Below are 23,256 nucleotides of genomic sequence, written 5' to 3' on the forward strand. Positions count from 1 at the left end.
CCACTGTGCTAAGGTTCAGACTCTGTAACTTTGTACACACAGAAATATTCATTACTTCAAAAAGACTGACTCTGCCAATGTTGCACAAGAAATCTGTGAAGAGCAATGCACTTATGAAAGACCTGAATTCCAGCTAAAAAAAAAAAAATACTACCTTTACTTCGTTTTTCCATGTCAAGAAAATGCAAATTAGAGTTTTCAACAATCTTTTCTAAACTTCAAATTCATCTAAAGTGGTCATTCTTCAAAAAAAAAAAAAATCCTGAACAACTTCCATGGATGTTGAAGCCAAATTAAGGGAAAAAGACAGCTGCTCACACTGCTGATTACTACTGACTATCCATTTCCTCATTTATTTATTTGTTTGTTTGTTTATTTTCTGCTATATTGATTGCTCAGTCCCAGGATTGGTCCACACTTACAGGTAAAATAGTCCTCTGGAACATTCTTTGCTCGAATGCGAGCTGCAGGCCCAGCATACAGGTAGAAATCCACCTCTTTGAAGTAATTAGTCATATATTCTAACTGCTTGCAGTAGGTCCTCTCCATCCCTAAAGGGCAACATAGAAACAGCACTTTTTCATATGGCAAGGAAGATAAAGTGATTTATAAAATAGATTAACACTACTAAGCCCACATATTTCACACAGGAAGAAAACAGTGACTCAGTAAAGTTAACTTGAAAAAATAAGTATATACATTACCATGATCAGCTAAAACAATGAGGTTTACACATTTGTGTAGGTTTCTTTGTTTAAGTCCATCCATGAGCATCCCCACTGCTTTATCTGCTGCCTGTAAGGCTTTGATTACCTGTGAGAGATAAACCAGTTACATCTAAGATCCTTAAAGGCTGAACTTTTTGCCATCATGCAAGTAAAAATGTAATAGTTTTGGGTTACAAATTAGTAAACATTGCAGTACAGTGTAGGAATAAATAAAAGACAGGTCTGAGGATTTGCCAGGCCACATGCCTCTAAATATCACACAGTAATACAATTAAAGTTCAGCCTAAATATAAATATTAATATTTATTCTATTAGTATGATCTGAAATTATTTTGTGCCAGTCTGTTTGGTTAATGGTTCTTTTGATTCACACACAGTGTGGGAATCATAACATTAGCCTCAACCACAAACAAAAGTTCTTAACAAAAAGTCATAAAACAGTCATGGCAATTTTTCATTTACTATCCTTTCCAGGTCTATAAACTGGTTAAGTTCATAGTGCAACACCATTTTTAGTGAAATTAAGTATAAGAAAAATATACAAACTACTTACACCAGCACTAACTGGTCCAAATGAATGTCCAGAAGAATCTGGTTCTTCAATATATAAAGTGTATATATCGGGCCTTGAATTAGAAATAAATAAGAATGGAACATTATGAGAATTTAGAGGCAGCACCTAAAGAGAACACTTTGATTAAAAAAAAAAAGTAATATTAAATGACATTTTAAAAGGAATTATAAATAACTTCTTTAAACTTTGATAACAGCCCATACAGCAAATATAATCATTCAACTTCCTCTGAGTTTTGTAATTAATCAGCATGGGCTCTTTTTGAAGTTACAGTTTCAGAAACAATATCCAGTGTCTTTAACAGGTAACCAGAAATCTCTCTGGAAAAATTGAAGATTTCAGACATCAGAGCAAACAATCCTTTTTGAGATGTAAATGGAACTACCACCTGAAAGAGCTCTTCCTGACTAAGCAGTCAGACTCTAGAGAGCATCTCCTAAATGCAAATACATTAGGATTTTATAAGCAAATTGTCAAATAAAATATTTTATTTCTTTACACATCACAAAGTTAACACCACGATCAGCATTGACATTTACTTTTCATCCTGAATTACTTACTGCAATTACTTTCATGTATTTAACCTTTCTTGTGCAATAGCCTTCATATAAAATCTTTCATCCACACATTTAGACTAGCAACTGAATGTTCAATGTTTTCTACAGGACATGCACCAAGAAAAAAGACACAACAAACAAATACAACTCACACAACAGAACATCCTGTTCAGATATATGTTCACTTTTTAATCTTTTGTGCCTACAGTCTTATCATAGCTATGATAAGATATAGAACGGGCTTAAGTTCAGCAAATAATCATGTAAAGTGATGAGGAAGCTTCCATTTTCACAAACACCAACATAAATTTCAATTGTTAAGCATTAAAATCTTTCTAAGCTATAGTCTCACAAAGTAGGTAGATATTACAAGGTGTTACCTCTCAGGCTGGGCATTATCAAGCCACTTCAGTATTCCTGAAATTCTCTCTTCATATGGAATTGACCTGAAAAGGACAAAAAAAAATTATGTCAACAAAACTTTCTGACTAGCACTTCTATTTCCTAGATACAGGGAAAGTGTCCATACTCTAGTCATATACAAAAGTCACAGATCTGGAGCTAAGAATGATGCATTTTAACGAAGTATAGCAATTCATTTTATTACTCTCATTTTTAATTGAATGTAGGCCACTTTAAGTGGTAAATAAGACAGACTCTGATTCTGCAAACACAAACCTGCATTGGTGGGACTACTCATATATTTAAAAATACATGCAAAAAAGGTATTTTAAGTTGAGGGAATAAACCTGAAATACAAGGTAGAATAATTTTTATTCTTTCCAGCATGTATAAGCCTTGGACTTTCATATTTTAACAGTAAGTAATAATCCCATCAAAACCTTTGTGAGATCATGCTTTGTTTCCTATGAGAGAATCCAGCCATTAAATAGCTCTGCTTTCCCTCAAAGTCATGCACAAGCTGTATGTTAGTTACTCACAGTACTTAAGTCTTTTCTGAGTACCAAGCCTACACATCACTGCAAAGCCTGTTATGTATAGAGACTTATGGTTCTATGATTGCTTTAGATTATCTTTTTAAGAATCATGGGAAGTACACTGCAATCATCACAATAATCAAAATCTAGAAATAATTTACTAATGTCAATGCCTTCTGTAGCAAAACAAACAAAATGGAAGAAATACACACACAAAAAAAACCCCACAACAAAAATAATGCCACAAAAACTATGAAGGCAATTGGTACTTCACATGTGCAACCTTTGAATGAACTAGAAAAAACTAAACAAGAACTATGATTCGACAGCTGTGTGCACATTATCAAACATGCAAGCAAGACCAGAGGAAATTCAGAGCCCCTCTTCTTTCCCCTAGTTGCTTCCCTATCTAGCAGTCTCTCTCCAGTAATTTGTCTCCCATAGCATCTTGCCATGGCTCCCTAGTTTGTGTTTGTTGTCTTAGGGTATAGGTTATCTGTTAGCTTATTCTCAAGTGCAAGTATTTTTAGAGTGCTATATAATAGCTGTTGATTTTATGCATGGAAATATGGCAATTAGTGGTGCAGCTTAGCAGTGGCTACTAATAATTTCCAGGATGCTCTCCTAGTGTTTTGCATTTGGCTAAGACTTCTAAACTGTCTAGAAGAGCAGAATGTACAGTACCCTTTGACTTTCTCATTGTGAATCCCCTCAATTGTTTTGAAATTTTCAAGTATTTTTGGTCATTCCATGGCATAACCAGGACAATGTGACATGGCACTTATCTGTCAGACTTGTTTAAAAATCTTATTTCATTTCCTTCAACTGTCACACAGAAGTTTGGGTTTTTGGAGTAATCTGCAGGAATTTAGTAAAAGCTGTATCAGATCTTACCCGTTGTATATGGTGTACAAGGTGGGGTATGTGCCCCCAATTGGAACATCAGAGCCTGGCCAAAAGAAGGTGCCTGCTTTCAAATTTTGGGACATTGCTGTCAGCCAGACCTTTGGGTAAAGATACAAACATATGATTTTCTGCCACAACTGGAGGACTTCAGATCACAAAAGTAGAAATTTGTACTGCAAGCACGCATTTTTCCTTCTCCTTTCACAGTTACCTAAGCCTGGAAACCATGATATTGTCATTTCCTGAGTATTCTCAGCACAGAAAAAAACATATAGGTATTTCTAGAAATGACAATGGGCAGTGATCCTTATTCCTGTGGCAAAGCCTAGGATCATGAAGATGGAAGAAGCTGCCTTAGGGATATTCAGACTTGGCATTAGGAAACATTTTATTACACATATAACAATGGAACAGGTTTCCTAGAGAGGTTGTTGCTGTCCTATGTCTGCCAGTGTTTACGAGGCATTTGGACAACACCTTTAAAAAATGTGATCTAATGTTTGGGCAGCCCAGCGTTGGTCAGGCAGCTGGACTAGATGATAACTGTAAGTCCATTCCAACTGAAATATTCTATTCTATTAGTTTCATTTTGTTGTGTATCTATTTCTATTTCAGATATAGATTCTAATTATATGATTTTATTATAAGAGAGCATATTTCTATTAATCCTAAAAAGTGCAGTTCTGGTTGTGTTACAAACCTGACGGAATCGTTCAGGAAAAAAGCCAGTACCAAAATCTAGGTATTTGACCATATTATAAACATCACTACACAGACACAGACAAAAACAAACACATATAAATGTATATTAAGTAACTACTACATAATATTATTCATACTACATATTGCACTTATTTAGGGGTGTTTCTGGCACCATTATTAGAGCTTGATATTTCTAGGAAATTAATAATATTAATCATAACCATAGGTACAATTCAGGGTTGTTGTGAAATGTGCCATACATTATATACAATTGACTTTTTTTCATAAATGAAGCTCTTTTCTACTCCCTTCCTCACTTTTAAATGCCTGGACATTTGCAAATAGATGTGTGTAAATAGATGCAATTTGGAAACCAATTTCATTTTGTAGCAAGTCATCAAAAGACAAGCAATAAAAATACCCAAAATCAAATCATACTGAAAATTTACTGTGGCTCCCTGTGACAAGAAACCCATTCCAGTACTAGATTAAATATTTCAGCCTTTTTTTACTAACTGCCACATAAAGTGCATAGTTTAAGTCTCAGAATTATTATTTTAAGAGTCCTTTTATTTTCATAACAAGCAAACTCTTTTGTAGGCAGCCTATAATATGAAGCCTACAGGTTACCTAGTACTTTCTGCAAACATATTGCACAATTTTTAATTTTATTCCCTTTTTGTGTTGTTTTATGATATGACACAAACCACCCTGGACATAAATACTGTATGACAAACAAACTTACTGGTTGTCCTTTCCACCATGCAGGTTTGAATTTTTCCTCCCCTGAAAGTGAGAAATGCGCATTCAAGCCTACATCATACATGTTGTTATCAATGATACCATGAGATTCTGGATACAATCCCTGTAAAATGAGAATAAACAAAATAAAACGCTTAGTCCTGAAATCAAATGGACCCTAAACTATGTTTCAATGCACACTACTACAGTGTTGCAATTTTTATAGAAATTTTTTATCTTAGAAGCAGAACACTTTCCTAATTCACAGAGATCCTCTTCCTGCCAATGAATTCAGCATGCCCATCAAATTCCCTTTTCCATATTTCCTTCCCAGCCCAATTAAAACCTGATGTGCTACAGATTAAGTACCCTGTATGTCCTGTGGCTGCATGTCAGCCGCCAAACCCACCCTAAAAAATGTTATCATCAAAAGGCTGTGTGTCCTCACCCATCCTCACCCGTATCCAATTAAACTGACAAAGATCAGGAATAACCAGCTCACAGACAGCACAGCATGTATAGCCACACAGATCATGCCTGTATGTACCATCTCAGCATCTCTCTCTCTCTCTCTCTCTCTGATATCTATAGCATGAGTTCCCATGCCCCACAAAAATACAGGCACCACAAAATCCTTTCTGTGTTATCTAGATAATGAAAAGGAAAAACAAAAATTCTCACTTACTGTGACAATAGTATAGTGGTTTGGAAAGGTTTTTGTAGGGTAAACAGCTCTCATGTATTTTGAATGTGTGCCACATGTTTCTGCAACAGATCAGGGTATTAATATATTTTTATTTTTTTTTAATTGAAAACTAACAGTCTTAAAAACAAACAAAAATCACCACTATCAGTTGGCAGATGGAGGAATGTCTCTCCAAAACAAAACTCATGCAATCCTGGTGTCTCCTTGTGAGCTAAGCCTACTGTCCCATTGCAGTCAGTGGACCTGGATGCCCAATTCAGGTACCTAAAGCCCAGAGGCCTAAGGTCCTTTCAGAAATCTTAATGATCCTATCTGGCTTTCAGATGCTCCTCCTCCATCCTCCCTTTATTTGGATTGGTCTGCCAATCCAAAAAAATTTCTCAGATACTTCTGAGATCCAAAATGGCCTAGCTATATATACTTATGCAACAAGATGAAGCCTGAGGTCAGACCAAACAAGGCACTCTGCAGATCTGATTGGTGACAGGCAGGGAAGGACTCAGTTGCTTAAGCACTGGAGCCAGGTGCCATTTGGGAAACCCTCTGATGTCCAAGACATCTGCATGAAAGCTGACAATTTTGATGCAAATCACTTCAAGATCTGTGTTCTGAGACAGCTACTGAAGGCCATGGCACTCTGAAATATACCAAAAACACAGATTAGGGCAACAATTTGTCCCATGGCCCCCTCTGTCTGTTGATTGAGCTGACTTGTCCTCAAGGTTCTTGCACTGTGCTGTGCAGACTATATTAAACATAAAGGCACTGACTTCAATGACCATATAATCATCTCACATGCAGACATCTGCAAGAATATGTCTAAATGCAAGTGTTCTGCCCTGGAGTGAATCCTGCCCCAGGTGTCCTACCTGTATCTCCAAACATTGCATTCATCAATCAAAGGCTTTCAGCACACAAATATCTGTAATGTCTAAATCCACTGTAAGATTCAACTTATTTACCCACAAAACAAATGCATGAAGACTGGAAGATGCTTTAATGATGTTTGTACATCTAACTCACATGGACAAAGTTCTATATTAAGCTGTAACCAGATGATTATTTCATTAGTGATCAAACACACTTTATTCATTGATATAGAGCATTTCAGCCAAAGAACAGAAGCTGATTTTAACTAAGCAACCAAAACAATGAAAGTGTGAAATTTCCAACAAAACTGTTCCAATGTGATACAGAAGAAAAAAAAAGGCTTAAAGAGTCTTTGAAGAATGACTGAATAATTGAAAAATCGAAAGATACAAGAAAATCAACAACATTTTTCTATGGATTTCTCTTGCACAATAAAGGATCTATATTCATAATGTACATATTTTATAAGCTTGGTTACCTTTACTGAAGTTCTAGGTTAAAGGAGTTAATAGAGAGGAAAGAGTTTATGTTACAAATCAACATTACATTTCTTTCTTATGCAAAGAAAGAAATTTCCCTTTCCTGTAGATTTCTGAGAAATATAAGCATGAATGTGCATAAATAATTGCTCAAGTTGACCACAAATGTGAGCAATGCTGAATTAGATGGGTTTTTGTTTCAAAGGATTTCCTGGAAACATAGACATAGAATGGTATTCATTCCTTTAGCCTGTTTGGCATTCCCTTTTCACCTTGTTTCAAAAGACTGGAACTGACTACTGACTTCAACATTCATGACCCCTTCACTGATTCAAGTTCCTTCCAGTCAGAATGATGTCACAGAATAAACAATTAGCCCAAGGAGTCAGGTTTGCACATTAGTTCAAGCTCAGGTTTCTGGATACTCTCATTACCCTCAAACAAGATTGTTAACTATTTGGTAAATGTGGCACTTCACAACACACATGTGATATTTTCAATGAGCACAACAGAAACATAATGTAACATACTCAGGACTGATACAAATACTGTCAACTTAGACTATTGCTGCTGAGAAGAAATCACTAAATATGGAGACATTTGTCCAGGTACAAAGTGTCTGGACATCTGATCTCTAAAATATGCAGGAATTCTAATCAAATATGCACTAACAGTCTCAATTTTGAGAGCTTTTTAAAGCACAAGGTAAAGATCTGCAACTTACTCTTCCTCACAAGAATCAGAGATGCTGGAAAATGGTTACTTGAGCCTTACTGCAATAATGTCAACATACTAACATCTTAAAATATCTGACTTGAAAAAAAAAATTTCCCCATAACTCAGTGTATTATACTTCCATGTTCCACTCCTTATCAGCTATTTAGCTATTTTTTAATGCAGTACTGAGGGTGCAGAAAATGCTTATCTGTAATTATTTCTAAGTTTTAAAAAGTATTTTAATGTATATTTAAAACTGTGTATTTAATAAAAAGCTGTTGACAAATATTAGAGGCCTTGTTAAAAAAAAAAAGTCATGTTTGCTGTGCAAATACAAGAAGAAATGCAGAATATATATAATTATATAATAATCAAAACTTACAACTGATGAGAGAGGCCTAATCTGTGATTTTTTTACTGCTGAGCTACAGAAATGCATGACAGTATCAAAAGAGACCAGAGAGGTTGCATGCACACTTTCAAAGAAAACAGTCAAAGACCCTTGGTAACTTACTGAGTTTTTCAATATTTGGCAGCAAAGAACTCCAAGTTTCCAAATATTCTGCTCTAAACCCATCCATTGAAAAAAGGATAAGTGGTGGGAGGGTAAATCTACAAGAAAATATAAATTTATCATCATAAGGAAGCTTGAAGAATTGGTGACTTATTAATATTTCTAACAATATAAATTCAGCTTTTATAAGCAGGATCTAGAGTATTCATTTGAGTCCCAGAATGAGTAACACAGTGTGAGATGAAGAAATAGTTCAATATTGAGAGAAAATAATAATAATAATCCTTCTGGTAAGAAACCAGAGAAGGAATAAAATACAAGTAATCATTTCAGTGATAATGTTTTAAAAAGTTACATATTTACATCAGGCAGTAATCACTATCCCAATTTGTTCTTATTAACAGTGATCTTTCAAAACACAGAAGCACACTAGCATCAATAGTTTGTTTAAAAACAGCCTGCATAAAGCAGCTTACTGATTTGAATCTGAAATTAAATGGATATGTATATTGCAATGTGGGGTATAGCACTTAAAGAAGCTCCTCTCCAATACTTTCCAAGCTTTAGCCTATGAAACTGTGTTACCTCAGCAAGTTATTTGTTAACCTAAAAAGTGTACTTTGATACTTATTTTGGGAGGTGCATGCAGGAACCACAAAATAACAATGCTAATGGTCTTAATGTTATAATTAAACTAAGTTGGTAGTAAAATAAAATGAAATAATAGATAATGCCACAAATACCATAACCGAACCAGAAATTAATTCATCTTTCTTCAAGGACAACTTTTAAACGTTGCTTCTGTCTAGCCTCTACCAACTATTCTTAAATCCTGCACAAATAGCAAAATTTTTTTCAGCATTTGTAGATCTACATCTATGTCATAGCTATCTTTTAAATACACCTTTCTTCCTGCAAGTAATTGGAGCAAAAATGCCCTGAATAGCCCTGTTGCGTAAAGAATTGCAATCACAGATTCTATCTGCTGTTACAGACTGCATAAGGTGACTTATCTGAGTTGTCAAAGATACAATATGGTAACATAAAATGGACTATGAACAATTTGTGATGCATGAACCTTGAGATAACTAACAATTTTTCCAGGTCTTTGCTGAATTTCAATCTGAATCTGAACTTATGTACTCTGCTCTAAACTGTAAATGATCAATGAATGACAAAGGTTTTTAAAAGAACAAACATTCCTAGTCACAAACCATTTCTACAGAATATTCCTCAGGGCAGGGACTTTACTCTCTATAAATATGAAAACCTGTTTCAGAACACTGGAGTATTTCTGACCATCACAAAGTTTGTATTTGCTAAGAAGACAAATTCCTTTATCCTACCCATCTGGACACTGAGGAGTTTCAACTGACACACATGGTTCTTCTACCCAAGATGTTTCACCTAAAAGGAAAAAAAAAATAGAGTTAGCACTGAACCTCCACCGCCACCAAAAAAAGCAGCTACCTGGATGATCTTTTTAAAGCTCTTCCTGTAACATTTTCTGCTTCAACAGAAATCTAGGGCTAAAGACATCTTTGCTTTAGAAACAATTTGGTGCAACCTAACTGTTTCAAACTCTGAAAGGACTAATGCTCACAACTGTAAGTCAAAACCAAAGAATATATGATACACAGAAAAGGAAAATAACAAAATGAAGAAAAAACACTATGAAAGCTTAGCCTTTTATTGAGATTTAAATTAAAAATATTCAAACTGTATCCTGTCCACACTGGGCTACTTATTCCTTTTTCCTTTTCTGGGTACCACTGACACACTTAGAGACAAGACCAGGGACACCCTTTAGTACTTTTTTTCTTTCTGTATGTTGCAGTTTAACTCCTTTTAGCTTTAATCTGCATTTTGTTAACAACTATAATTCTGCAGGAGTTGCCTCAGATTTATCCCCTCCCACAATGTAAAGGAATTCTGATAACAGATACCATGACACCATCATACTCCTCAAATGTCATTCCTGTAACTGAATTATACCTGCACTATTCTTTATGTGTTAAGCCGGAGCCAGCATGAAACTATTAGCCATGAACAAAGGTATCAAAAATTAAGTAAAACATACAAAATCCAATCCAAAACCAGATTTGTAATAAAAGGGATGGGAAATTTTAAACTAGAGATGACTACTACAATATATACTTCAGATTGTCTCCATCTATTTTTGGAGGAAAAAAGAGGGGGGAAAAAGTAAAAAGGAAACAATCCAAAGCCCCCACGTGGTATACTTCTGCAACATCCAAATTATTCTGTCTTTCTCATGAGTGATACAATTCACAGTGTTCTTCAGAAATGGTGTTTTTTACAGTCAAAAATACCAAAATCTTCATCTCAAAACATTCATTTTCCAAAATGCCAGTTAGACTCTGGTCTTGAGAAACAAATTCATCTGCCTTTATATTTTCAATGTTTGCCCATCTATTTCCTACAAAAATTTATATGTAAAACTTTTTTTATTTTGAGTTACCTTTGCAAATGCTGTAGTAATTTACACAGCAGTCTTTTTTCTGCAAACAGTCATCAGAACAAGAACAGTAACTTCCAGGTATTCTTGCCTCACCACAACGGAAATTAGTGCACTTCCAAGACCGGGCTGAAAATTTGAAGGAAAAAAACTATGATTCAGTTCACATCATGTGAACTTCTTTGCATGGAAATCCTTCAAACAGGTAAAGGAAAACAAATTGTTATCTATAGGTACTGTTTGAGTTGCTTTAGAAATTTGCTCTGGAAAGAAAACTCAAGATTCCATTTAACGCAAAAAGCCTATTTCTTTGGCCATTGAACAGTAACACAGAGCCATAAAAGAATTTATTTTACAAAGGAATCCCCAAAGTCATCTCCTTCAAAGCCTTCTATCTTTCCAAAAAGATCTAGGGAAAAAAAACAAACAAACAAAAAACAAAACCAAAAACACACTCCTTATTTCTTTTACAGAGGAGAAAGAGAAGCAAACTGATCTTTTTCACGCTCTTGCACATGAATTCCAGCAGAGAGAAAAAAAAAAAAAAGAAAAAAAAAAGAGAAGTAAGGGCTGAAGTGGGCAGAAAAAGCAATAAGGATGAAGAAATACCTGAGCAGCTGCTGGGAAAGCAGAGACAGTAACTGGAGAGGAGCCTGGCCTCAATGCAGAACCAGGCTATTCCCCTGGAAGACAAGTGGACTCCTCCACTCCCAGGCACCCACTGACATCTGCATGAGGCTGGAGAGCACAACTGACTGGGAAACACCCACTTACTTTTAAATGTGCAAGAGGTACAGGCACAACAGGGCTGCTTCAAGGGCCCTTCTTAAAGATAACACATTATTGCTGCTCATGCTCATCTTCAGCTTTTTATGTGCCGTGAAATCTGCATGGCAAGTGCTTTGGTCATACAGGGGTCTGATTTGAGAAAGATGCAGGAAGATTTTGTGTCCTGCCAGGTCACCAAGTTACAGCTCTCTAGCCACCTGATTACAGAGGCAGCTTGACTCTGTCGCATCCACCTGAACAGGAAGAATAACTTTACTGTCAGGGTGACAGAGCACTGGAAAAGTTGCCCAGAGAGGTTATGGAATCTTCTTTTCTGGAGACATTCAAAAGCCACCTGGACACAAGCCTCAAGAGTGTGCCCTAGGATCTTGCTTGAGAAGGGAGGTTAGACTAGATTACCTCCAGTGGTCCATTCCAACCTTAACTATTCTTTGATTTTGTGATTTTTCTAACATTTCCCTCCCAAGGAAATGTGACATGACTTCTCTGTATCTGCATTAACATGACAATTACCCATTTTCTATTACAATCACATGAAGAAACACATTCAAAATAAAATGGACACCAGTGAGCACTGCCTGGAGGAGAGCTTACTTGGCTCCACACAGGTGTCCTCATAGTCCCAGCAGCAGTCCTGACGCTCCTTGCAGCCGCTGTCGCACTGGCAGCCGGGCACATCTTTCCTGTGTGGCTCATTGCACTTGTGTCTGCAGCTGACTGTAGGGAGAAGGCAGCGAGACTGAGTGCTCAGATAACCCTGTCCCAGGTAGGTCAGTTAAACAGACCATGGATATGGGCTGCATAATTTCCTAAATCTGCTTCCCTAGCCATTTTCCAATATGGTCACCAGCACAAGGGCCAACACGGTGGAAGCAAGGCTGTAGGAATCCCTCTGGGAGCTGAAGGTCTGACAGCTGTCGGGACCATGCTGGCCCACAGCCTGGGACAGGGCTGTCTCTGCAACAGCTCTCTGCAGGACCACTGGCACAGGAGGCAATGCCAGGGTGTCCCACTCTGCCAGCATGAGGAAGAGGAGACTGGCATCTCCCCTGCTCATTTCTTGGTCTGAAATAAAAGAGGAAGAGTGATTCCCACTTTTGATGTTCTGTAATAGACCTGCATGGGACAGAAGCTCCCTCAGGGCAGGGTACCAGAGCCATGGGGGCTCCCCAGGGGCAGCTGGGCAGGGACCAGCAAGCAGGAGCCATCCCACCACTCCAGCCTGGAGCAGGAGAGCTGAGCCAGCATGAGGGCAGCCCCCACCACACTGGGCATTTCTATGATGACAGGGACAGGTAAAGGCCAAGCTTTGGCCCGTGGGTGGGACTGGCTCAGCAGGACTCATGGCTGGGCAGGGCAGCACTGTGGCAAGCTGGAGGCCATCCCTGCTGGGTCAGTGCTTGGACAGGGGCAGTGGCCCCTGGGCAGGGTGGGGACACCCCAGGGGAATCTCCTTTCCTGGAGACATTCAAAAGCTGTCTGGACACAATTCATAAAGCTTATTGGGGCACTCAGGACTCTGGCAATATCTCTGCTACTTTATTGTTACCATGTCCATTAAAAATCTGTAGGTTGGGCTGTTCTAATTAAAACAAAGAAAAGGGTCCAAACGATGGGCCTGGCATTGAAAGTTGAGACAAGTATTCCTCAGCACAGCTCTGACACCTTTGAGCAGGGTGAATGGACAGCTCTGGTCTCCTGAGGACACCTGAAGAAAACCCCACATCTCCAAAGATCACTTGCAGTTCCGCACCAACCTCCACATGGACAAGCCTTGTATCCACGTTCTCTGCACTCCACTTTGTAGAGCCAATGCAGAGCTAAAATAATTTTCATATTATCAAAAACCAATTATGGTTCCATTTCATCTTATTTCCATGCTATTGGAAGTCTTCAGAAGGGTCTAAGACTTGATGAGCTACTAGGAAAACATGTACATTATGTGTTGATTAGCAATGAGAAATGTGCAATGAGAATATCTCCTTCCAATTTCCTTCCTTGAACTCCTTCAGAAGGGATTACTATTTCTTTGATTCCAAAGGAAGTGTTTTGTTGAATTCACAGTGTCTTGCATTTGTTTGTTCTCACCTAGACTGATCCCCTGACATCCAAACATTACTTTTTGTTTTCTAACTAAAAAATACCATTCCACTCAATCAAGCCACTATCCCCTTTTTACTGTAGCTTTACAGAAACTCAAGTTTTCAAGGAATATTCATAATCAGTTTTAGCATCAGCCTCCTGAATTATGCCAAATACACTGAAGATGATCCAATTATATTTATTTCACAAAATATTGTTGAATTGCAATAATATCCTATTATACTATATATAATAGGATAACATATCTCAAATTTTCTGGAAGTGTTAATGTAATAAAACTTTCAATGTGCCATGAACTAGGTTTCACACATTTGGAAAGGTCAGCAATGCACTTGGTGGTTTAGGATAGGTTTTTCAAGTATAGATTGTGAGTGTTCAGTTTTTATACAATCGAACTTGAAAAATGAACTTCGCAAGAACTTTATTTTCACAGGTGGTGACTTTTCACAGATCATTTACATTACACTATAAAAGAGCCTTTGCTGAAAGCCTTTGCCAGATACAGATTGGCAATTATGCTGAAAGTATCATAAACATACCTTGCTCCTGGTTTCCACGGTTGAGTCCTAGTCCTAAACCTAGTCCCAGGGATATAACCACCAGAGCACACAGCAGAACCTGTCACACAGACACAGGGAAACCAACATTCACAACTGTGATAAATTGTTATGTTTATTAGAAATTAACTCATTAATATTTCTATGAATGCATGATTTAAGAACTAATAATTTCTCTGAAGTTCTTCATCAAAAAATTGAATCTGAAGATAGGAGAGGCACAATAGTTATAACCTTAGAAGCTGCACTTTTAACCTATGGCCAGTTGTGATGTTGTAACTGGGGAAATCTTTGCTGAAGAAAATAAAGTAGGAAGTAATCAGTGTATTTATCTGTTTTGCATAGGCTTTGCCTGTAAAAATAAAGGCAATCACTTTTATTTATCTTCTGTATTTACCTGATATGATCACAAGGATTTCTTAAGAAATTTAGCTGGGTTGAGGCTGCAAGTGTAAAATTTTCACCCACGTGCCAGTTTCTTATAATGTTACCCTGTTAGTAAGATTAGAGGAAATTGGAAGGAGACTAACAGCCCAAGGAAACTCCCTAACAGAAAGCAGCATAACTTTTGGAAGACTCAGGGAGAGCTGAGGAAGCCTCTATCAGCTCAATGACAACTGGCAAATGGCAACTCATGCTGGCTGAAAGGTGCAGTGAAAAATGACAACCTTCTCAGAGCATTTTGTGATATATGCACTTTCCTCTTCACTAAGATAATCATGGGAAAGAAAATGCATATCACAGAAAAAAATCACCATGAAACAGCCCAGTTTATGTCCCATTTTTGCCTCAGAGTTTTCTTTTGTCTTCTGCCATTTCCAGGAACCAATCAGCTGATTCCTGGAAGTACTAAGGTTAAAAATAAAGTAGAAATGAGAGAGGATTTCTCTCAAGCTCAGTATAATTGTAATGGAGCCTCTTATCTGAGACTACAGCAATTTTAAGGAACTGAGAACAACTGCACGTGCATCCCTGATCTTTGCTGCTGCCTGTCCTGCCTTGCAGATGCTGGGCAGAAGTGTGGCAGCAGGGAAGGCTGCTCAGTTCTCAGGTGTGGGTGTACAACTGATTTATTTCTCTGGCAACACCAAATGCTAGCAATGCCATAGTTACTTCCTTCATAATTTCTCCTTCTCAGCTTTACTTTCTTCAAGCTGCTTACTCACATGTTTTTGTAGAAATATACCTCAAAAGGAGTGGAAATGGGATTGGTGAGAGAACTGGATGAGGGAGACAGATGGAGTAAGGATGTGTGGAAAGATTACCCAAACTGGCGGAAATGCTGAAGTCCCTTGAAGAGAGACTGCAGGTGTGAAGGCAGCAGTTTAATCCTATGTCCAGTCAGCAGGCTCTGAGAATAAGGGTGTTGGGGTGTTCTTTTGGGCTAGACCAGCAGCCACTCTTTCTGGGCAGGGAGGATAACACTGCCAAGTGTTTCACTGAGCACAGATAAGCCTAATCACCAGGGCATGTACTTTTCACCTCAAAGACACTATGGTTTTACCCTTTATTTTGACTAAAACTCACATCTGTAATTGAAATAAATAGATCCTACTAAATTGAAGTACAAATTAAAATACACCTACTACAGCAACAAACATTCCCACTCCTTCAAATAATAAGACAGCTGAAGTAAAACCCAAAAATTCCTATCAGGTATACAGATAAGATGATGCATTCCTTATAACATTTACACAAACACCCTTGATTTTGGGACGTTCATTGTTAAGGTGAAATAACGTTGGTAGTACCTATTCAAATCCTCAGGCTTTCTAGAGCTAACTTCTATGAATTGTTAGACAATTCAAAATTACAACTACTTATTTTTAGAAAAGTTGTTCCTAGCTCATATGCTCTGTGTGTTGGAGGACTTACTAACAGTGTGACTCCTATTCTCTGCCTAAAGTTTCAGGAAGAAGTTGCCAAGAAAGGATTTCATGCATTAGATTTAGCAAAAACATAAATTGTGTGCAATATTAACAGTTTACACTTCCAAAATGTAAACTGTGAATTTTGTATAGGCAGGCATTTGAAAACTAGTGCATCTGAAAGAATGAATACGTTTTGGGATATTTAAGTTTCTCAATTTACTCTTCCAAGTACCTCTTGAAGGTATAATTTACTTTCCTTTATAGTTATGCAGTTTTCCCACATTCTTTCTCGTGACTCATTTTTAACTGATGACTTCAGGAAAAATACGTCTGTTATTACATCTTCTTTTTTTCACAAATTTTTCACAATTTTCCTCATATTTTATGCAATCCTTGCACAATGCAGCATTAAATAGAAAACTGTACTATGTGAAATTGTTCTGATGACATAGAGCTGAAAAGCTTGACTCTCTTTTTTATAGGGCTGTTTTCAAAATTAAGTAGCAAATTTTTCTAAAATCGGTACTTGTAGTTTTCTCTATATTCCAATTTATAAATGCAAGAGCTTGTGCAAACATATATACATATTTAATGCTTGTTTATATTGTGGTCACAAACAGAAGATACATGAAAATATTATAAAAACTTAACAAAAAGTCTATGCTTTATTGTTTACACAGCAGCTGCATAACTCTTAAAGCCTCAGGGAAGAGGTGAAGAGTTAATACGATATTTGAGATGTGGAACTGACAAAACGTTTCTGTACTGTACAAAACGTAGTTTTTGTACAAAACGTTTCATTAGGCTTTTCCCATGCCTTGATTCCTGAGTGGCTTTTGCCAACGACTTGCCTATAGGTTCAGTTTTGTTAATGACAAATATAAAGATACAAAAGCAAGCAAAAAGAAAGCAGGGTTGCTTTGGCCACAAGCACATCTGTTTTGAGACAATATTTAAAACAAAGTATCAAAGCAATGTCTTCACTATGCAAAAGAACTGTCAGGTTAATGAAGCACAACAAAAACTGGCAGTAAAAAAAATTGCTTCCCAGGTACCAGAAGAACTTTAGAAATGTGCCAGAGAACTAGTGCTGTTTCAGTGACACACTCATGCAGTAAAATTTTAACTACCAATTACTAAGCTACCCCGAATGCTTATACTCATACAACGAAACTTCAAAAAATCCTGCAGATTTGAGAATTGTTAAAGTAGCAGCCCTGAAGAGCAGCACCTACTTACAGCACAGATGACTTTGTATTTCAAGACAGTTTTTTTCTTCACATACTCTTCTGATTTTAAAGATATCTCCTCTGAATATCCTCTGTGATCCTTGCTTATACCATCCTCAAGTTCCATTTTGTCGAGATGTCCCACTCGTCTGCGTCTTCTGCCTTCCTCAGCCCCCCAGCTGTGTTAGCCGCGAGTGAGATGCTACTTCTTCAAGAGTACTTTGCTCATGGGTCTTTTTAGGAGATCTCAGCTCTTGCATCCGTGTTAGGTTTGCAGGAAGCCAAAGCAAGCAGGAAAACTGCTCTGAAAGGTCAAAGGCTGAAAAACATTTATCTGTGTTCAGGGAACCTGACTGTTCAAGATAAGAACGGCATTAAGCAAACACTTAAGTGAAGATTAGAATTAAAGTGTTGCTAAGCAATAAAATGCTAAAATACTCAAGTACTCAACTATTTGGTTAAAAGCTTGTCATCCAGGGAATTTATCCTCAAAGAAAGTGTTAAGTATACGAAACCAGTATGAAAGGAGATGGTTTCTTATTTCGTGTTCTGTGTCACGCCTATGTATTCAGATCCCTTTCCTTATTTAGCATCAGATGATTTCTCCCTGTTAGTTTCAATCCATTTTTGTCTCAACTTCTTTCCCCTTCTTACAGTTTTTCTTCCCAGCACTTATAACTGTGCTAATTAAAACAAATTGTATACAGCCAAATCAAATTCAATAAAAAAATAAAAGGTTTTGTTTAAGCATAATTTAAAATCTATTTGTCTACTGGAAGACAAAATTTAAAATCTATAAGTCTACTGGAAGGATTGGCTGTTCTGAAAATATACCTTCATAGCCTACTAGGACTATGATGAATTTGTAACTATTCAGATGTTGATCTGATTCTAAATTTGAGCATCACACGATGCTGTTACTTATAATAATTAAATTTATAATGTTTATAATTATATTTTAAAAAATCCAAACCATGAATCTATACAAGCTGATGTGAAGAAAATTAACTCCACTGCAACCCAAATTAGTAATCTCTTTATTCTATACAATTTGTGTTATGCTTAAGTCCCACATTATCCAGTACATCCCCATTAATCTCTCACACACATACACACACACACACACATACATACATCATCACCCTTTAATTAACAGACGGATATCATTCCCTTACTCTACAAAATGTTTTACCCCTGTAAAATGCCCATTGAGTTCCCTTCTTCCATGATCAGGGTTCCATCTCTTGTGGTTATTGCTCAGGACAGGAGGTGTGTTGTGCGGAGCTACTGGTTACCAAATTCTTGCAGGAATTCTTGTGAGGCTTGCCCTCTGTTCAGATGACTTCTGCTATAATGTTTCCCATAGAACAGGCAACTCAAGCAATGAGTTACAACACTTAAATTGCATCCACTTCAATTTCCTCACCTGGGCCCCATGAAGGGGGCTATAAGGTTCCTTAATTAACTTAATTAGCTTAATTAACTTAATTAACTCCTTCTCTTACCATACTGGTATGGACTTACCCCCAGGTTGCAGACTTTCCCTTGGTTGGAAAGCTGCTCTGCAGAAGAAGACCTTAGGGTGTTGGTCAACAGCAGCTGGACGTGAGCCAGCTGTGCCCAGGTAGCCAAGAAGGCTAGTGGCATCCTGGCCAGGATCAGCAATAGAATGGCCAGCAGGAGCAAGGCAGTGATCATCCCCCTGTACTCAGCACTGGTGAGGCCACACCTCCAGTGCCGTGTCCAGTTTTGGGCCCCTCACTATAAGAAAGACATCGAGGTGCTGGAGAGTGACCAGAGAAGGGCAGTGGAGCTGGGGAAGGGTCTGAACACAAGTCTTATAAGAAATGACTGGGGCAGCTGGAGGTGTTTAACTCGGAGAAAAGTAGGCTTAGGAAGGAAATTTATCTCTCTGCAGCTACTGAAAAGAGGTTGTAGCCAGGTGGGCTCTTCTTCCAGGTTACAAGTAACAGTACAAGAGGAAAAGGCCTTAGGTTGCTCTTAGGAAAAATTTCTTCCTCGAAAGTATTGTCAAGCATTGGGGCATGGCTGAGCCACCATCCTTGCAGGTATTTAAGACATGTACATGTGGTGCTTAGGGACATGATTAATGGTGGACTTAGCAGTGTTCTCCAACCTAAATTATTCTACTGTATTATTCAGAGGTGTAACTGCTCCACTATGGACATATCCACAGCCTCAGACAATTTGGGGTATACCTGCTCCAGCCTGGTGTTAATCAGAGCTCACAGCCCCTTCAACCTGAGTTCAGACTATAGTTACAACATGCCTACAGCAGTACAGAAACAGCAGCAATGACCAGGCCATCTGTCAGCCCAGGCACGTGGCCAATGGTATTATCAAAATGTTCCCAGGCACAGGAAAGTGGGATGATAAGCACTACGGCATATGGCAACCACAAGCAGTCAATCCATTCTAATATAGAGCAAAGCAAGCAGATCCTCTGGTGACAGCAGCTGCCTGCCAATAAACAGCTCAAACAGCTGTAAATCCACTGGAGTGCATTCCTATCAAATCTGTCATTGCCTTCAACCCCTCTGGTCCCACACTGGGTGCCAAAAAGCACACTTGCAGGTTAGTCTGAGCAGGCAGCTCAGCCCCACACAACCATTCACGCTGTTCCCTGCTGAGGGAAGCAGGGAAGAACAGGAAGGGTAAAAATGAGAAACCTTGTGAGTTGAGATAAAGACAGTTCAATAAGTAAAGCAAAGCCACTCACATAAACAAAGCAAAATAATTTCATGGCTACTTCACATCAGCAGGCAGGCTCAGGTGTTCAGCCACTTTCAGGAAGGCAGAGTTCCACCACATGTCATGACTACTTGGGAAGGCAGACACCATCACTCTTACCATTCTCTATGCCTTCCCTTTTCCCCCCCAAAGTTTTATTTCTGAATGCAGCATTATATGGTGTGGGGTATCTGTTTGGTCAGCTGGATGTCCCAGCTGTGTCCTCTCCCAGGCTCTGTGCACCCCATGCTACTCAGAGAGAAGGCTCTCAGTCTGTTTAAGCACTGCTCAGCAACAGCTAAAATGAACAGGATGTGATCTCATATACCTGTTTTTGCTGCTTTTACCCAATCATTGCTCTAACTTGACATACTTGATTGTCCTCACAGCATTCTAGAACATTTCTCACCCATAAAATTCAATTATGAAACTTAATAAATATTAACCAAGAACTGAAACCTTTCTGTTTCAAGATCAAGGGCCTCATATATTATTTTCATCCCTACCAAAAGAAAATTCACACTAAAAAAACCAAACAATCCATATGATCAATACATAAGACTAAAAAAAAAAAACAAGAAGGAAGAAGGAAATAATTATCCTTTCTGTTCTCAATTACTAAATCATAACTTTGAGTGACCATTTTGTGTACAGACTGACACTATACCAATGCAGAGTGAAGGTATGAAAAAACCCATTCTCCCATAGTTACACTGCAGTCCTCAGTTCATCTGACACTTCTTCTTTCAGGAAGAAGAAGGAGTTTTCAAAGAACACAGGCAGGACATCTCCACCATATACAAGTTAACAAACATGCCAGGAAAATGGGGAGAGTTCTGAATAGCACTGTGTTGTAAACACTCTCAATTTTCACTGCTAAGAAGCCACAAGTCTTCCAAGGTCATGAAGAACTAGGCAGTCTCTACATACCATGACATTAATTTGTCATCTATCTGCTAAAATAAATGGCACTCACTCAGGAAAAAACATTTAAAAATTTAACAATTTTTCTCATACATGTTTCTTCTCACCCACAAGCATAAAATGGTTATTTTGATGAAGGTGTTTTTGCTAGAGTAATACAATATTTACAATAATTTTGAAAAGTGCATTGCTTTTTCTGTGTCCGGGTGAAGAGGGTCATTTCATCCTCACCCAAGTACTGCTCTTCTGCCTTGTTTGGTGAGGTGTGTGGCTCTGTTACTCAGCACAGTCTCACAGTGGTTCATGCCTTGGCAGACACACCTGGGTGCAGTTGCTCCAGTGTTAATTAGCTGTACTGTTTCTCCTCCTGGGTACTTGTCTCCCTTAGGCAAAGCAGGATGAGCTTTGCTTAGACCTGGCCTGCCCCAGCACCCCTTGCTCCCAGCTCCATCCCAATAACAAGGTGCTCTGCCAAAGTGTGACTGAGATAAGTTAGTCAGGTCCTCAAGTGTGCCCTTCCCCTCCCCTTCCCACACCCCTCTCCTTTACAACTGTCTCTGATGGGAAACATGATTTGTCCTAAGATAAGAATAACAAGTGAGAATGGTGCTAAGATAAGAACACCCAGTGAGCATTCCAGAAGGAATTGTCTGGATGTTCCCATGATGACCAATTTCAGAGACAGGGAGGTGTATTTGGCACACATCAGCCTGTAAAACTGTTTAAAATACTGATGGAGACTGTGCCAACTGAGCAAACTGGTCTCCCAGGCTGCAGGCATCTTCCAGGTAGAACCCCCCTGTCCTGGATGCCTGCAGGGTACATCCAGCCCAAAGATGAGGAACACTCACTTTTGGGCAGGTGAGTAAAAACACCAAAATCCAGTCAGATAAAGAGATTAAATCCTAAAGCAGCTTCACAGGTGCTTTGATGCTTTGCCATTGTGCATTCTGTAAGGCCAAAGACTGTAAACTTGTACATTTCTAGCTGATTATAATACAAGCTGGTAATAGTATGTTTATATATTATTACATGCTTATATTGTATACTGCTTTGGCAGTATTTAGATTCTGTATTAGCAATAAATCTAATCATAAAAATCTACATAATGCATCATACTTCTTGTCCCTGACCAAGAGCCTTCTTTTTACTTCTCTTCTACACAAAGGTAGGATCATAGGTAGTTCAGTTTTGTTAAAATGATATCTAGTTAGACAAGTTGTTAATTCAGGACAGAAATCACCATTTGTTCAAGGCCATTACATGGTTGAGTGGCTCAGTTTTAAAATTCAAAATTTGGTATAGTATTTGGGACAAGTTGTGAACCAGGACCATAACTAGGATTAGACCAAGTCTGTCTACTAAATATGACTAGCTAGATTTAGTAGGCCATTACATGGTTGAGTGGCTCAGTTTTAAAATTCAAAATTTGATATAGTATTTGGGACAAGCTGTGAACCAGGACCATAACTAGGATTGACCAAGTCTGTCTACTAAATATGACCAGCTAGATTTAGGCTTGCATGCTAAGTGCTGTTTAGAATGTATGTTGGCTAATGACTTAATAAGAAGTCATTTCTAGTAGAAGTAATTTCTAGATAAAGACTTAATAATTAAAATAAAAATCATGGTTGTGACGCAAAGAAAAAAAAATTATGAAAACCTGTCTCTCAAAAGCTTCCAATTCTAATGGATGACAGACAGTTAGTTAAGAAGCTGTGTTGATTTATTTCCATCTTGTAAAATATGCACACTCACATGCAGAAAAATAAGAAGAGGGACCCTGAGACCTGCCCTTTCTGCACTCATGAGTGAGTGGGGCTTGGACTCCATTGCTGTGAGCACATTCCTCCCAACTTTTGCATGGTTTTTCTATCAAATGCAATATCCATGGCAGCTCATTTCCCTTTGACTTTCTGAGCATTCAGCAAAATCAAGGTAAAGTTGTATTAGGCACAAAGTAGTGGACAGATTGTATGTTGGTAAGTATTAGGATTGGATGGGAATGGCTGTTAGCCCAGGAGTGTGACAGAGCAGTAAGGCAGAAAAAAAGAATAGTAGACTGGACCTCAAAATAATAATAAGACATTATGATGAGTAAAACAACTCCTTTTTGGCTCA

At 38.1% G+C, this 23,256-nt stretch overlaps 1 protein-coding gene across 6 annotated transcripts in view; it reads right to left on the reverse strand.

Annotated features, from left to right (window-relative positions):
- Window positions 1-18,816, reverse strand: part of LOC120501267 (ectonucleotide pyrophosphatase/phosphodiesterase family member 3-like) — a 36,547-nt gene extending 17,731 nt beyond the window's left edge. For 2 of the 6 annotated variants that reach the window (XM_039707257.1, XM_039707256.1), the window contains exons 1-14: window positions 18,653-18,816; window positions 17,471-17,779; window positions 14,343-14,421; window positions 12,295-12,417; window positions 10,915-11,040; window positions 9,779-9,839; window positions 8,433-8,530; window positions 5,832-5,911; window positions 5,151-5,270; window positions 3,692-3,801; window positions 2,240-2,305; window positions 1,282-1,354; window positions 705-813; window positions 423-551 (exon numbers count right to left, since the gene is read on the reverse strand). In XM_039707257.1, the coding sequence (XP_039563191.1) occupies window positions 423-551; window positions 705-813; window positions 1,282-1,354; window positions 2,240-2,305; window positions 3,692-3,801; window positions 5,151-5,270; window positions 5,832-5,911; window positions 8,433-8,530; window positions 9,779-9,839; window positions 10,915-11,040; window positions 12,295-12,417; window positions 14,343-14,421; window positions 17,471-17,587 (1,291 nt within the window). In that variant the 5' untranslated portion in view covers window positions 17,588-17,779; window positions 18,653-18,816. Of the gene's footprint in view, window positions 1-422; window positions 552-704; window positions 814-1,281; window positions 1,355-2,239; window positions 2,306-3,691; window positions 3,802-5,150; window positions 5,271-5,831; window positions 5,912-8,432; window positions 8,531-9,778; window positions 9,840-10,914; window positions 11,041-12,294; window positions 12,418-14,342; window positions 14,422-17,470; window positions 17,780-18,652 lie in introns of those variants that run through there. The other 4 variants (XM_039707259.1, XM_039707260.1, XM_039707261.1 and 1 more) reach the window with 4 other exon arrangements.
- Window positions 18,817-23,256: the final 4,440 nt, after the last annotated feature.

The sequence above is a fragment of the Passer montanus genome, unplaced genomic scaffold (genome assembly GCF_014805655.1).
Source record: "Passer montanus isolate IOZ18808 unplaced genomic scaffold, ASM1480565v1 scaffold2, whole genome shotgun sequence".
NCBI lineage: Eukaryota > Metazoa > Chordata > Aves > Passeriformes > Passeridae > Passer > Passer montanus.